General features: G+C 41.4%; 1 protein-coding gene across 1 annotated transcript in view; it reads left to right on the top strand.

The window, feature by feature from the left end:
* NUP98 (nucleoporin 98 and 96 precursor) overlaps window positions 1–13189 on the top strand; it is a 1998548-nt gene that overhangs the window by 560097 nt on the left and 1425262 nt on the right. Inside the window, exon 11 of the mRNA XM_044072823.1 lies at window positions 6091–6204. Within this exon, the coding sequence (XP_043928758.1) occupies window positions 6091–6204 (114 nt within the window). The remainder of the gene's footprint in view (window positions 1–6090; window positions 6205–13189) is intronic.

Raw genomic sequence — 13189 nt, forward strand, 5'->3', positions numbered from 1 at the left:
TTTCTAAAAAAAGTGTTTGGACTCAACATTGCCACCGCCTGGAAACACTAATAACTCCTGTTGCAGGCAGGGTATTAGAGTTTCGGTGGTGGGCACTTGCCTGTCACCACAACAAGGGATAGCCTTTCACCTTACCCCACAGCCAGGCAGACAATAACAGATGCATCGGATTACGCCTGGGGGGCACACATGGCAGGAAAATGTATTCAGGGGACGTGGCCCAAGGAGCAAATGCATCTTCACATTAATCAAAAAGAGATGCTAGCTGTACAGAATGCCCTGACAGCCTTTAAGGATCTACTACATCTTGGACAACTATTACTCAAGATGGGCAATACCACAGTTATGTGGTACATAGCAAGGGGGCACACATTCCTACCCCCTCTGCAGGCAAGCCATGACTTTGTGGAACACAGCACTGACCTGTCAAGTACATTTGTAGGCTCAATTCCTGCCAGGAACGAAAAATACACTGGCAGACTAAGCAGAAATCTCATGGATCCTCACGAATGGAAACTAAATCCACAAATCTTCAGCATGATAACAAGGAAATGGGGATGCCGAGACAGATCTTTTTGCCTCCCCTCACAACTACCAACTACAGAAATTCTGCACAAGAACTTATCACTCACAAGCATGGAAAGTGGATGCTCCATCATTCAGCTGGAAAACCCTGACAGTTTATGCCTTTCCTCCACTGCCTCTTCTTTCCAGGGTGCTCCTAAAAGTCAGACGAGTGGCCAAACATGATCCTGATTGCCCCAGACTGGCCACGGCAGCACTGGTACCCAATACTAAAGAGCTTGTCTCAAAGCCCAGCCTGGCCATTACCTCAAATTCCACATCTTCCGACTCAACAAAACAATCAGATTCTGCACAGTCAACTCAACCTTAAATCTGGCTGCATGGCAGATAATATAGCCACTCAGACCACACTTCTCTCTAAAGCTGTTATGGATGTCATTTTAGAAGGCAGGAGGCCCAGCACTAGGAAATCTTGTGCAGAAAAATGGTAGAGATTCTGTGCCTGGAACCAGGCACAAGGACTCGAACCACTTGTTGCAAATATACCTCAAATTTTACAATACCTAACTGAGATGCTGGACAAAGGCCTATCCTTCTCATCATTTAAGATCCATGCCTCTGCCATTTCAGCTCATTACAATACGGAACCTCCTATTTTCTCTCATCCACTACTGAAACAGTACCTCAGAGGGGCAAAAAGCATAAGACCCCCAAGGAGACCACCAATACCTACTTGGGACCTCAATTTTTTTCAGAAATCTCACACTGCCTCCTTTTGAGCCAGCCAATACAGCTGATATAAAATTCTTATGGAAAACTGCTGTTTTCCTGGCAATAACTTCAGCAAGAACAGTCTGTGTTGCAGGCATTAATGGCAGTGGAACCTTTCATTATTTTTCATTAGGACAGGGTCTCTCTAAGGACAAACCCAACATTCATGCCAAAGGTAGTATCCAGTGTGGCTCTTAACCAAGCCATTCATTTGCCAACATTTTATCCAAATCCCCAGAATAAAGGGGAGAGGCCTCTGCACTTGTTGGACATAGACAGCTACGATTCTACTTGGACAGAACAAAAGCTCTCAGAAAAACTGAGCAACTGTTTGTAGCTTATGCTGCAGGATCGCAAGGAAAGCATATCTCAAAGCAGACAGTTTCAAAATGGATAGGACACTGCATTCGCTTCTGCTATTCACAACATGGCAAACCAGTGCCTAAGGGTATTAGGCCACATTCTACCAGAGCAGCAGCCACTTCAGCAGCCTTCCTCAGAGGCATACCAACCAAAGACATTTTAGAGGCTGCAACCTTGAGTTCAGTGCACCCTTTCACCAAGCACTACCACTTACCACTCTACTCTAAATCCAGAGCAGGCTTTGCCACTGCAGTTCTGCTGGGCCTGGTAGCCTCACCTAATCCTGTCTAGGCCCAGCCACCCAACCTCAGCTTTGGGATTCAACCCAAGTGTAATGACTGCAACAGTGAAACACGATGAATATAGTACAGTTGTGTACCTACCGTAAATGTAGATGTTCGAGTGTATTCACTGTTTCAGTCCAGGTTACCCATCCACCCTCCCCCTTTTCTTTGCTGGGACTTTTCTGTACTTCTCTATTCTATACTGCCTATGTGGTGTATTTGCCTGTAGATTAAGGAAATGTTTATTTTAGTACATGCATGCTTTTTGGCAAAATTTTTTCAGCCTAGCTATTTTGGGGGCACCTGACATCTGGGGCAAGAAAAACTAAAGAAAATTGCGTCGACTGCATCTTTTATACCCCTGGCGCACTGACGTCCGGGAGGAAGCGACAGCAACCAATGCCGGACCTAGACTTTGGAATTCTGGCCGACTGCGGGTAGTCTGCCAGCAGGATAACCCAAGCGTGATGACTGCAACAGTGAATACACTCTAACATCTACATTTATGGTAGGTACACAACTGTACTTTCTTATTGCCAGCAAAAACGGGAGTTTAAGCCATAGGGCCTTGCTTTATTTTTAATGTACATATGCAATTAAGGTACATTAACTTGAGTACACACAGGCGGACACAAAGGTGGGTTGGGTGGTGAATTGTCATATATTTTCTCATAATTGAGAGAGTTTTGAACCCGACTGCACTAAGTGCACTTACTAGTAATGTAATGAATGGCTTGCCTGCAGTGCACATTGCCATAAATACACAGACACATTAGTACATACCCCCTCAAGCCCTCAGCTGAATTCCGACAGGCTGGCAGTCTGCTCATGAAGCTGACTTCATTACGCATGCACCTGCATGTGATGACAGCAAAGATTTGGCACAAAAACCAAAAAAATTCAGAAATTTAAAGGGGTCACTTGGGAATTCGTGGCACCCCATTATTTTGACCTCAACCTATAAATACTGAGGAATTCAGTATGGTTGAGAGGTCTAGTCAAGGGGAGAATTTATTCTTGCACCTTTAAGCCTGGTGGACCATCACCCCAGATTCTTGGGTGCAGAGGATAATTACCAGAGGCTACATTCCCTTTGTTTCCCCTTCAGAGAATAGCGAGCATATTCCCACTGTTCCACCCAGTCAGATGGGATTCGCAGCAGTAGAGGTTTCAGAGCTGCTAGAAGTCATCCAGGAAGTCCCACCAAGTATCCAGAGTCTATTCAAGGTTCTTTTTGGTTCCAAAAATTACAGGGGAACTTGAGGCCCTTTCTGGACTAAGCTATCTCAACCAGTTTGTAAAACAGAGTTCTGGATGGTTCTGTTGCAGTCCGTTCTACTTCTTCCGAAGAATGATGACTGGATATGCTTGGTACATCTTTAGGATGCATGCTATCACATCAAGATAGCAATGCAGATCAGGAAAATTCTCCCTTTCTGGTTGGAAACCACTCCTTTTCAATTTAGAACACTGCCCTTTTGCCTTACACTGCCACAACAGCCATGCATTTGGTGAACACCCTGGGGACAGAGATATCTCAGGCTGCAAGGTTTCCTTGTGCTCCTCTACTTGGACCACTGACTTCTCACCCCATCGAACAGGGACCTGCTAATTCAGTTAAGGGACTTCTTGCTCCATCTGGTTGTGTACTTAAGAATTACAGCTAACCTTACCAAGGACCAGCTGACACTTGCACAGATGAGAGTTCATAGAATGTTGCCTGGATTCAACTACTCAGATAACCAAACTGTCAGAATCCTGTTTCTCCATCAGATAGTGAGAGATCCTTCATAATTATCTCAGTCCCTCAGCAAGTCTTTTTCTTTGGCTGTTAGGCTCAGTGGCCGCATTGATCACACTAGTACCTTGGGTAATATTTTACATGAGAATCCTGCAGTGGACAATTTCAATGCAGTCGTCTTTGATGTTTCACTTTCTTCATGCACCAGTGTGTCTCACACCAGTATGCAGGAAACACCTTCATTGGTAGGTGACCTCAGATTGTATCATGGGGTAGACCATCCACTCTACCATCGCTGATTAGCCACTGTGAACACAGATGCTGCCATTCTGTGTGTGGGGGGGGCATTATAACTGAAAGACTGTTCAGGGTACATGGTCATCAATGGAGGCCAGCCATCAGTGTCTCTTGGAGATGAGGCCAGACCTCCTATCATTGCAGGCATGTTAGGATTCCCTCCCCGAGGGTGTGGCATTCATCCAGATGGACAACATGGTGGTAGTCTGATATACAAGTAAGCAAGGAGGAAAACCCGTTCGTACATGCTGTGCTAGGAAGCCATGAGAGTGCTGCAGTGGTCACTGTCTTCCAGGCGCTTTCTGTTAACACATCTTGGGGACTTCCATTATTCTTGCAGACAAACTGAGCAGGTCTACTTCTGCTCCATGAATGGTTCCCTCAGTCAAACAGTGGCAACAGTAATTTTCTGTCACTGGAGCTAACAGTCTTTTTTTTTTTTTCACAGCTGTCACTTTAACCTGTTTTCTTCATAGGTACAATCGTTGAGGGACACTCTGGTCCATGATTGGCCCTTGGGACTCCTTTATGCGTCTCCACCCTTCCTTGTAATTACATTTCCTGAGAAAGTTGTGAAGAGCAAAGCCCTGTTTTGGCACCAGCTGAGTTTTCCCTCTTTCTCTCTGGCCTCATCTAAAACACCCTCCGTGAGTGCTGGGCCCACGTCCAGACTCTCACCCGCTCATGCAGGTCTACAAAGATGTAAAAACCCCTGAAACTGACCACATGTTTCTCCAGTTTTAATGGTGGCCAGAGATGCCATACTGTCTTCTCTAGTCATTCAGATTTTGTCTTCGCATAAACCTAATACTGGGATGGTCTACCTCAACAAATGTAAAAGGTTTGGCAAATCTGATTCTTCCAAAAGTCTGAATCCTTTTTTAGCTCTTCTTCCATCTGTCTTAGATTTTTGTGCAGAATTGTTTCAGAAAGGAGCTAGTCTTTCAAATGTCAGAAGTCCACTTAACCATTTCAGATATCTATGTGGGCAAGGACCAAACTTCCATTGCTTTATTTAAGGTTTACAAAGCATTTTTGAAAGGCTCTTTTCTTTTAAGATCTTCAGTAAAGGATCCTATTCCTCCATGGGATAATTACTGTTATGCTTTTGTTTAATATTTGCCATTTTAATGTCATGTGCTTCCTAGGTTTTGGTTAGATCGCTGGCTATATCTACCTTATACAACAGTGACAGTTATTCTTTCCTTCAGGGTTATAGCACATACTTTGCATTGATGAATTTCATTTGTTACGTTTGTGTCCATGCTGTGATTTTGCTCATCTGTTAACCTTATAGTAAAGTTTAAATAAGGGAAGTCAGTATATAATAGTGTAATGGCATATTGTATCACATTTAGTTGAGAAATTTGAGTGATCTTTGTGCTGAAGCTAAAGCTTTTCCAGTGTACAAAACTAAGCTTTTATTTTACCTGTTTTAATCAGTCATAAAGTCTGCTACCTTTTAATATACATTCATATATCATGTTACATGACGCTAACAGTCATTTAAATAACATTCTTATGCTGAAGACATTTTAGTCTGCTACTGATCTAGTCTGGTTATATATTAATATGAATAGTTATTTAGAGAAATGATGTGAGTATTGACTTAATGTATGAAAGGAAGTTGCACACATAACCGTATCTGTGTATATACCACCAAGAAATTTTGCTGATCTGCTCATGAAATTTAAGAGGCCCACAGCTTTTGCTAATGTAGACTAGGAGAATCTGAGTAGAGGGTGTGAGAACCCTAATGTTACTATTACACTGGTTGTATTTCAAAGATCTTCCATTGTGGTAGGCATGTTTTCCTACAGCTGTACTTTGTTTCTTGATGCACAGGTTTTTGGCCAAGTAAAACGAGTTTAAAAATTTGCCTTTTCAGACAGTGGCTATTTTATGGAGTTCAGGATATATTTTTGCATTTATGAATTTGATTCTTTTTTACATGCTGATAGAATAATTAAGCAGTTAATCAATCTGTTGTATTGGTACTTGTAGGGATATTCTGTTGTGCTGTAAGGGAGGGCAGAATAGTTTATTCAATTTCAGAACTCTGTGCTGATTGATTCACTGCATAAAATGTTTTTTTTTTTGTGCTCCCAGGAAGAGTATAAAGAAGCTGGTATTAAAGAACCTGAACAGTAACAGTCTGTATTCCCCTGGGAACAGAGAGTCTGAAGAGCTGACTTCTTCAGAATACTTGGAAAATGGAGAACGGTATGCATATAAATAAGATGCTTTGTTTTCCTGTTTCTTTTGAAATAGGCTTTATACCTTTGGGTGTCCATTGCCTTAGTTTTTCTCCCTCTAACAGTGTACATCTTTCATGTCTTTATTATCTACTCCTTGGTGACTTTCCATATTTTGCAATTTTTTCCTTGATTTATTTTTGCTAACCAACATTTCATTTTCAGTTTAAACTTCCTGGCCTTATTTATCCCTTACAGTATGCATGCATTTCTGCATTGCACATCAGGTTGTGGCTGAAATGGTCCTGCCCTTTAGGGGGCATTTATTTAATTCTGCTTATATTTCATGAAGAACAGTGCTCAGAGGCAGGATCCTGCTGGTGGTGGGTCTTTATCCAGGTAGTGATAGGGGTGAAGGGGTGTTACTAATTTTCTAGCAACTCTCCCTTCATTCTTGAAGTGTTCACCTAGGCAGAGCTCATAGTAACCTGCCACTGATTTGTGGATGTGTTTATCCAGCAACAGAGCAGTGAGCTAAAGTGCAATACCATCCAGTATACTACTGAAGTTCATCTAGCTTCTTCTTGGAAGTCAGTAAGGTAATAGACTGGGCTTCCTGTCAACTTGAGATGATAGTCCAGGTTTAGTGCACCTCCTGTTTACTTCTGAAGTGTCCAGTTCATTGTTTGAGCTTGGGTTATAAGAAGAGTTTATACCTGTATGCCATAAAGCTGGTTGTTCTAAATAGTTATGTGGGAGTCTTTTAAGCTAGGCGACACTGAAATGCATTTTAGCCATTGTATATTTTGATTAGCTGACATTTGCTGCCTCTGTTTTCTCAAGCTCTAAACATTTTGCACATAGGTTTCCTAATTCTGTTGCGCTTAACAGAATTTCAGATTACTTAGTACCACATTTCTTAATAGAAGCAAAAAGTTCTGCCTCTTCAGCTTTTGCCAGCAAGTTTGCCCATGATCTTTGTTTCAGATAATATGATCTTTATGCTTTCAGAAATAAGGATATTCCATATTTGGTGGGTTTCTAGATGATGCAGGTTTATGTGGGCTACTGTTGCAGACATTACTGTAGGGAATCTTTGACTCAATTTTGAGGTTAGACATCCAGCCTGGCTTTTCAGAACTGGGCAGTCTTCCCTCATGACTAGGTTGATACCCCCTTCAGGCATGCTTATGTACCTAGTATGCAAGCCACATCTACTTGCACCATCTATTGCTTTTTGATGCGTTTCTGAATGCTGGTAAAAGGCCTGAACCAGTGAACTGATGAATGTCCTATGATTCAGGCAGGGCAGATAAATTGCCACATTAGAGGGGACCCTTTGTCATTCTAGGCTTTAGTTGGCATGTTTTTGCAGCGTATTACTTTGTGGAATCTGATAATTTCTTATCCTTCACATAGGACTAAGACCAGCAGGTACTTTGTTAGGTCAGTTCCTAAAACTTTCCCAGGCTATCGTAGCCCCTCCCCTTTTACCTCTGTGCATAGTGCCTGAGGATCCAACTCCAGATGTTTGATGCTGGCAAGGAAAGAAGCAGAAAAGAATGGGAAAAGCACACAAGAAAAATAAGAGCCTTCTCTAAACATACAGGCTAAGGGAAGGAATAGTGAAGGATATGAAACCGCGCAAAATTTTGACAATTCTGCTGTTTGTCATGTTTGTTATGACACTATACAATGACTGGCCATTAATCAAAAACAAGCATGCTAATTGGCCACCCCAACCAGCGTGCCCATTGTAAATCCAAGACTATACCAATGGGAGAAGGTCTGGTCAGCCAGACTTTTTCCCATTAGTATCTCCTCATTTTTTTTTTACTTTTTTTTTATCCAAAAAAAGAAAACTGAAGACCTGAAATGAACAAGGGAGATGGTGCAGACAAAAATAGAGGATAATCCGGTACATTTTGCAAAACTAAAAGGATAATTAAGTTTCTTTAGCTTTTGTCCCATCTCTCCCAAATGTTAAGTCTCCCGGTTTCTTTTCTTAATAAATTAAAAAATGCAACAGAGGGCTTCCTTTCTCTGTTGCTACCTTTGCACAGCACAGATGTACTGTGTAAGCATGGGAGCCCAAGTCCCATGCGCAGTACATCAGAAAATGTCCCAGGATACTGGAAAAATGCAGAAGGGCAGCACGGAGGCATTATACAACATTATTTAAAAAAAGTAAGCCTTTTTTTCTTAAATTATGTCATTGTATAATAGCAATAACCCACGGCTGGGTGTGGGCAATGCTGGATTTTACCCATGGTTGGCTTTGTTTGGTCACTTGGCTTCGCCCTCATGACCAAACCACACCAACCATAGGTAAATCCAGCATTACCCACACCCAGCCATGGGTCATTGCTTAAGTATTTATTGTGATTTTGCCAGTCAGCATATGTTTTTTTTTGAATGACTTAGTGTGTTAAGACTGTAGCTTGATGTTGCTTAAGTATTGTACACTCTTTCTTTCTTCATTTTGAAGTCCTGACAAAAGTACTAAATATTCCTCAAGATACAATAACTGGGTTAGCACAGAGATTACATTTCAGAGGAGAGTGGGTATTTAATTGAAAGCTTTAAAAAGCATGTAGTATTTCAGCCCATGTGCTAGTAAGGACTAAAATTAAGGTGCAGGGTAATGAAGTAAATGAAACTCTGGCTCTATCCTACGTATTAAAAAGAAGAGTTTAAGGAATAGGCAATGGAGACGATTCAAGGGTTGTTAGGAAAGAGTCACACTTTTTCAGAAGGGATAACTGAAGAGTGGGATAAAATGGAATTTGAAAATATGGTAGAACTGAGAGAGAGATGGGAAAAGAAATAAGATTTATTTAGAGAGGTTATCTAAAATTAATGTATTGCAGATAAAGGGAATCTTGCAGAACAATGGGTGCAGTTGCTGAGTTCTAAAGGAACATATGAGTATTTGGATAATGTTGCTTTTAAGTATTACATTAGCGCAACTACTTAGGCAATGGAACATAAAAAGGGATGTTGCTAAATTTACGGAGCCTATAACCGGAAAAATAACTCCATAGGAGGTAGAGGTATTTCTGAAAATCTGTATAACCTTAGAGGAATGGAGAAGCCAAGAGAAGGCATAGATGGAAACTTTTAGGAAGATGAAGTTTGAGAATTAATAGCTAAGATGGGAGGGGATGAGATAAAAATGGTGGTTCAGTCAATGGAGATTTCTCCAATAACAGCTAGTATTCCTCTGGAAGTTTGGATGTTGGGAACTATGAATGTGATAATCTTGAAGGTTTTGCGTTAACTATTCTAATAGGGATAACATAGCACTAGCATCTTGGAAGAAAGATGCTCTCTTGAGTAGTACTGCCACCACAAAGGTCCTTTAAATACAACTTCTTGTAGACCAATTTCAGTTTTCAACTATGATTACAAAGTGTTTATGCTAGCTAAACGAATATATAGGGTGTTGCCACAACTGATGTGCATCAGTTTGGTTTTGTAGAAGAGAGGTTAACATTTGGTAATAATAATAGATTGATGCTCTAAAGGGAAGTAGAAAGCAAAAAGGTGCTGCTGCTGTTTGTGGGTTTTGAAACCGGCAAGGCATTTGATAGTCAGCTGGGATTTTTGAACTTTTTTTTTTAACTGAACAATTTGCATTCCCTGATAGACTAACATGATTAATTTGAAAGTTGTATGAAGGATCAGAAGCAGGAATTGAAGTGGGTGGGTTCTTCCCTGAAAAACTAAAAAAACTAGCCGCATTCTCCTACTTTTTATTTGCTGTATATTTAGAGGCATTGGCAAAGAAAGGCATTCTCAAATTCAAGGATGTAAATGGTGGGGTAAAGTGGAGCTTTATTTATTTGCAGCTATTTTTTTCTGGATTTTAAATTTAAAAACATAACATTCTGCTGTTGAACATTTTGATATAATATCAAGCTTTCTTGGATAAAATAAAACAAAGCATTTAGCTTTAAACTGTGATCCAGCAGTGCCTGTATTTGTGGGAATGGAAGATGAAATATTTAGGTGTATAGATTAAAAAGGATTCTGTTACAGGTTTACTGCAAGAAAAAGTGAAAATGTCATTATCATATATTTTCTTTCTGTTAATGTTTGTGCTTATATAAATTGTTATTTATTAAAGATGTTATAAAAAAACTTTGTCTTTTTGGGGAACAGGGAAAAATTTAGCACTTTGGGAATTTTCATTTTCAGTGTTCCCATTTTTTTCTGCAGCCCTGTTAACAAAATCCGTAGCTAATGTGATGACTTTTTTTAAGCTCCCAGATATCCATGTATATCCTTAATTAGATAATCTAATCAAGGCTGCCTGAAAAGACAAAGATTTATAGAATCTTTTATTCACTATGGATCTCTTTCTCCTCCTAGTTTTCACGCTAAAGCCAAAGAAATGTAGCCTTCAAAGAATCCATTTTTTTCTGTTTGACATTTGTTCATAGGTAGGTACTAGGTTATCAGCCCTAGAGCCTATAGAAGCCCTAGCCAAAAAGGTACCCTGGCTTTCGCCACTCAAGAAAATTATTTTCCTGTGCCCCTGTTGAGCAGAGCGACAGAGGTGATCCCAGGAGTGAATTTCCTATTTCCCATCCAATCCTTAAGATTTTTCTTGAGTGCTAATGAGCTTTGATATAGATAGGTAGTTTGTTCCAGATTATGGGAAGTCTCTGGGTCAGGAATCTATCCCTCCAGCATGTTCTGTTTATTGTGGTGACAAGGTTTAGGTCCCTAGAGCATGTAGCTCGGAGGGATTGGGATTTCTTTAAGTGGAGCATGTCCAACAGCTCTGGGTTTGACATAGCTGTGTATGTTAGGCAGAGATTGCCTCTGAGTAGGCGATATGCGACAGAGTAAAGCTGGAATTTAAGACTGTCTGCGTAGGGCATCTGTTTGAGGCCGGTAATCCTCTCTGTGAGGTATTTCTGCAGCCTTTCCAGTTGTTGTAAATGTCTTGAGGTACATACTAGAAGGGGTGTTGTACTTTATAATGGGTGTAATGAGTGACTAGTAGAGGAACAGTGACCTATCTTTTCCTGGATGAGAAACCTTTTGTGATTGTGTGCCATGTAGAAGGATTTCCTGACTGCTGTGGTGATGTGATTATCAAAGGGGAGACTACTGTCCACCTGTGTCCCAAGGTCTCTTATCACACTGTGTTAGACTGCTACCTATGTGGTAGCTCATGGGTACAGAGTTTTTACCAAAGGGGATGACAGTGCACTGTTTGGCATTGAGCTTGAGGCCATGGCTTTGGCACCAGGCATCTGTCTCAGTGAGGCCCTTTTGTAGGACGTCCACATTGTTGGGAATTTCAGTTATGGCTCCTAGTTTGCAGTCATCTGCGAACTTCATTAGCCAAAGACCTTCTGTGTTAGCCTGTACTTCAGAAAAGTAGATACCAGACAGGAGAGGACCCAGGACTGAACCCTGTGGTACTCCACTTGTCACTGGTCTAAAATCTGATTTGGAGTCTGCTACTTTCACAGTATGGGTTATGTTAGTGAGTCAGTTGGCAACCCATCTTGTGACATAGGGATTTATACCTAGTTTAGCGAGCTTATCTATAATTCTAGAGTGGGGAATGGTGTCAAAAGCTTTGGTGAGATCTAGATAGGCTGTGTGAACCATGTTACACTCGTCTACGGCTTTGGTGACTGCTTCAAAGAAGTCACTCAGGTTTAGGATACATGATCTGCCTTTTACAAATCCGAACTGGGTGGGGTCCAGAGTTTGGAGATTACCAATGTCTTTGTTTATAAGTTCCATTAAGATGCGTTCCATGGCCTTGCAGACAATGCTCGTTAGGCTAATGGGGTGGTAGTTTCTGGGGTCTGTGGTGGCTCCCCCTTTGTGGAGTGGAATAACTGTCACTGTGCGCCGTTCAGTGGGCACAAAGCCTGAGGTGAGGCTATGATTGAACATGGTGCTTAGGTGGGGGTGCCAGTTCATTCTATGGTTCATGTAGAACGCAGCCTGGGATGTTGTCAGGTCCCATGGATGCTGTGTTCTTGGCTTTGGAGAGTGTGGTTTTTACTTGTGCAGCTGTGATTACAGGAACTTTGCATTCTTCGGTATTGAGATGAGCCGGTGAGGGGGGAAGGGTAAAGTTAGCACTGAACCTATCTGCCATGATGTTGGCAATATCAGTTGGTTCTGTATATTTAGTGCCAGTGTGCTGTAACTCAGAGCAGATCTGAGTGTTGCCATTCAGATTCTTGACATAGCTATAGAATGCTTTGTGGTTGTCTTTAGAATCAGTGGAGATTTTGTTTTCATAACTAGATTTGGAGGATTTTATAAGGGATCTCAGCTTCTTACTGAGGCTGACCAGGGAGTTCTTCCAGTCATGGGATTTTTCTCTTTTTTTGCAACAGTTTTTCTTCTGTTGCAGAATTTGTTTATGGCAGGGGATCACCAGATTGGCTTCGTTTTTTTTTTTGGAGGATAGCATGATCCATGCACTCGTGTAAGTGCTTATAAAGTGCATTTGTGTAGGATTCAACAGTTGTACCTCTATTGTCCGTCTGCATGGGTATCGTGAAGTTTGCCACTTCTGTCTTGAGCGTGAAGTTGGCTTTGGAGAATTTTTTTGCGGTTTCCCTAATGGGGGGTGGGGGCAGGATGTGGATGTCCAGGCTGATTAGCTTGTGGTCGGATCTGAGCAACGAGGACTTGACCTCTGGTGTGGTAATTACCAGGTCTGGGATATTGCTGCTCCTGGTGGGGGTGTGGATAAGTTGATCCAGAATGTTGGAATTTATGCATTCCAGAAAACTTTGAGCAAAAGAGTTGGTACACGAGTAGTTTTCCCAGTTAATGGTGGGGTAATTGAAATCGCCCATTATTAGGGTATTGGGTTGAAACCTAATATTTTCCAGTGTATCAAGAAATGAGGAGTAGGAATCCTGGGGCATGGTGGAGGATCTGTAGCAATTTGCAATTTGTATTGCGGTCTTGCCCAGAGTTAGTTGCACTTGGATAATCTCGGATGCATTATGCTGAGCAACTAG

This window comes from Protopterus annectens, chromosome 5.part1 (assembly GCF_019279795.1).
Source record: "Protopterus annectens isolate FY-2018-M chromosome 5.part1, PAN1.0, whole genome shotgun sequence".
Lineage (NCBI taxonomy): Eukaryota > Metazoa > Chordata > Ceratodontiformes > Protopteridae > Protopterus > Protopterus annectens.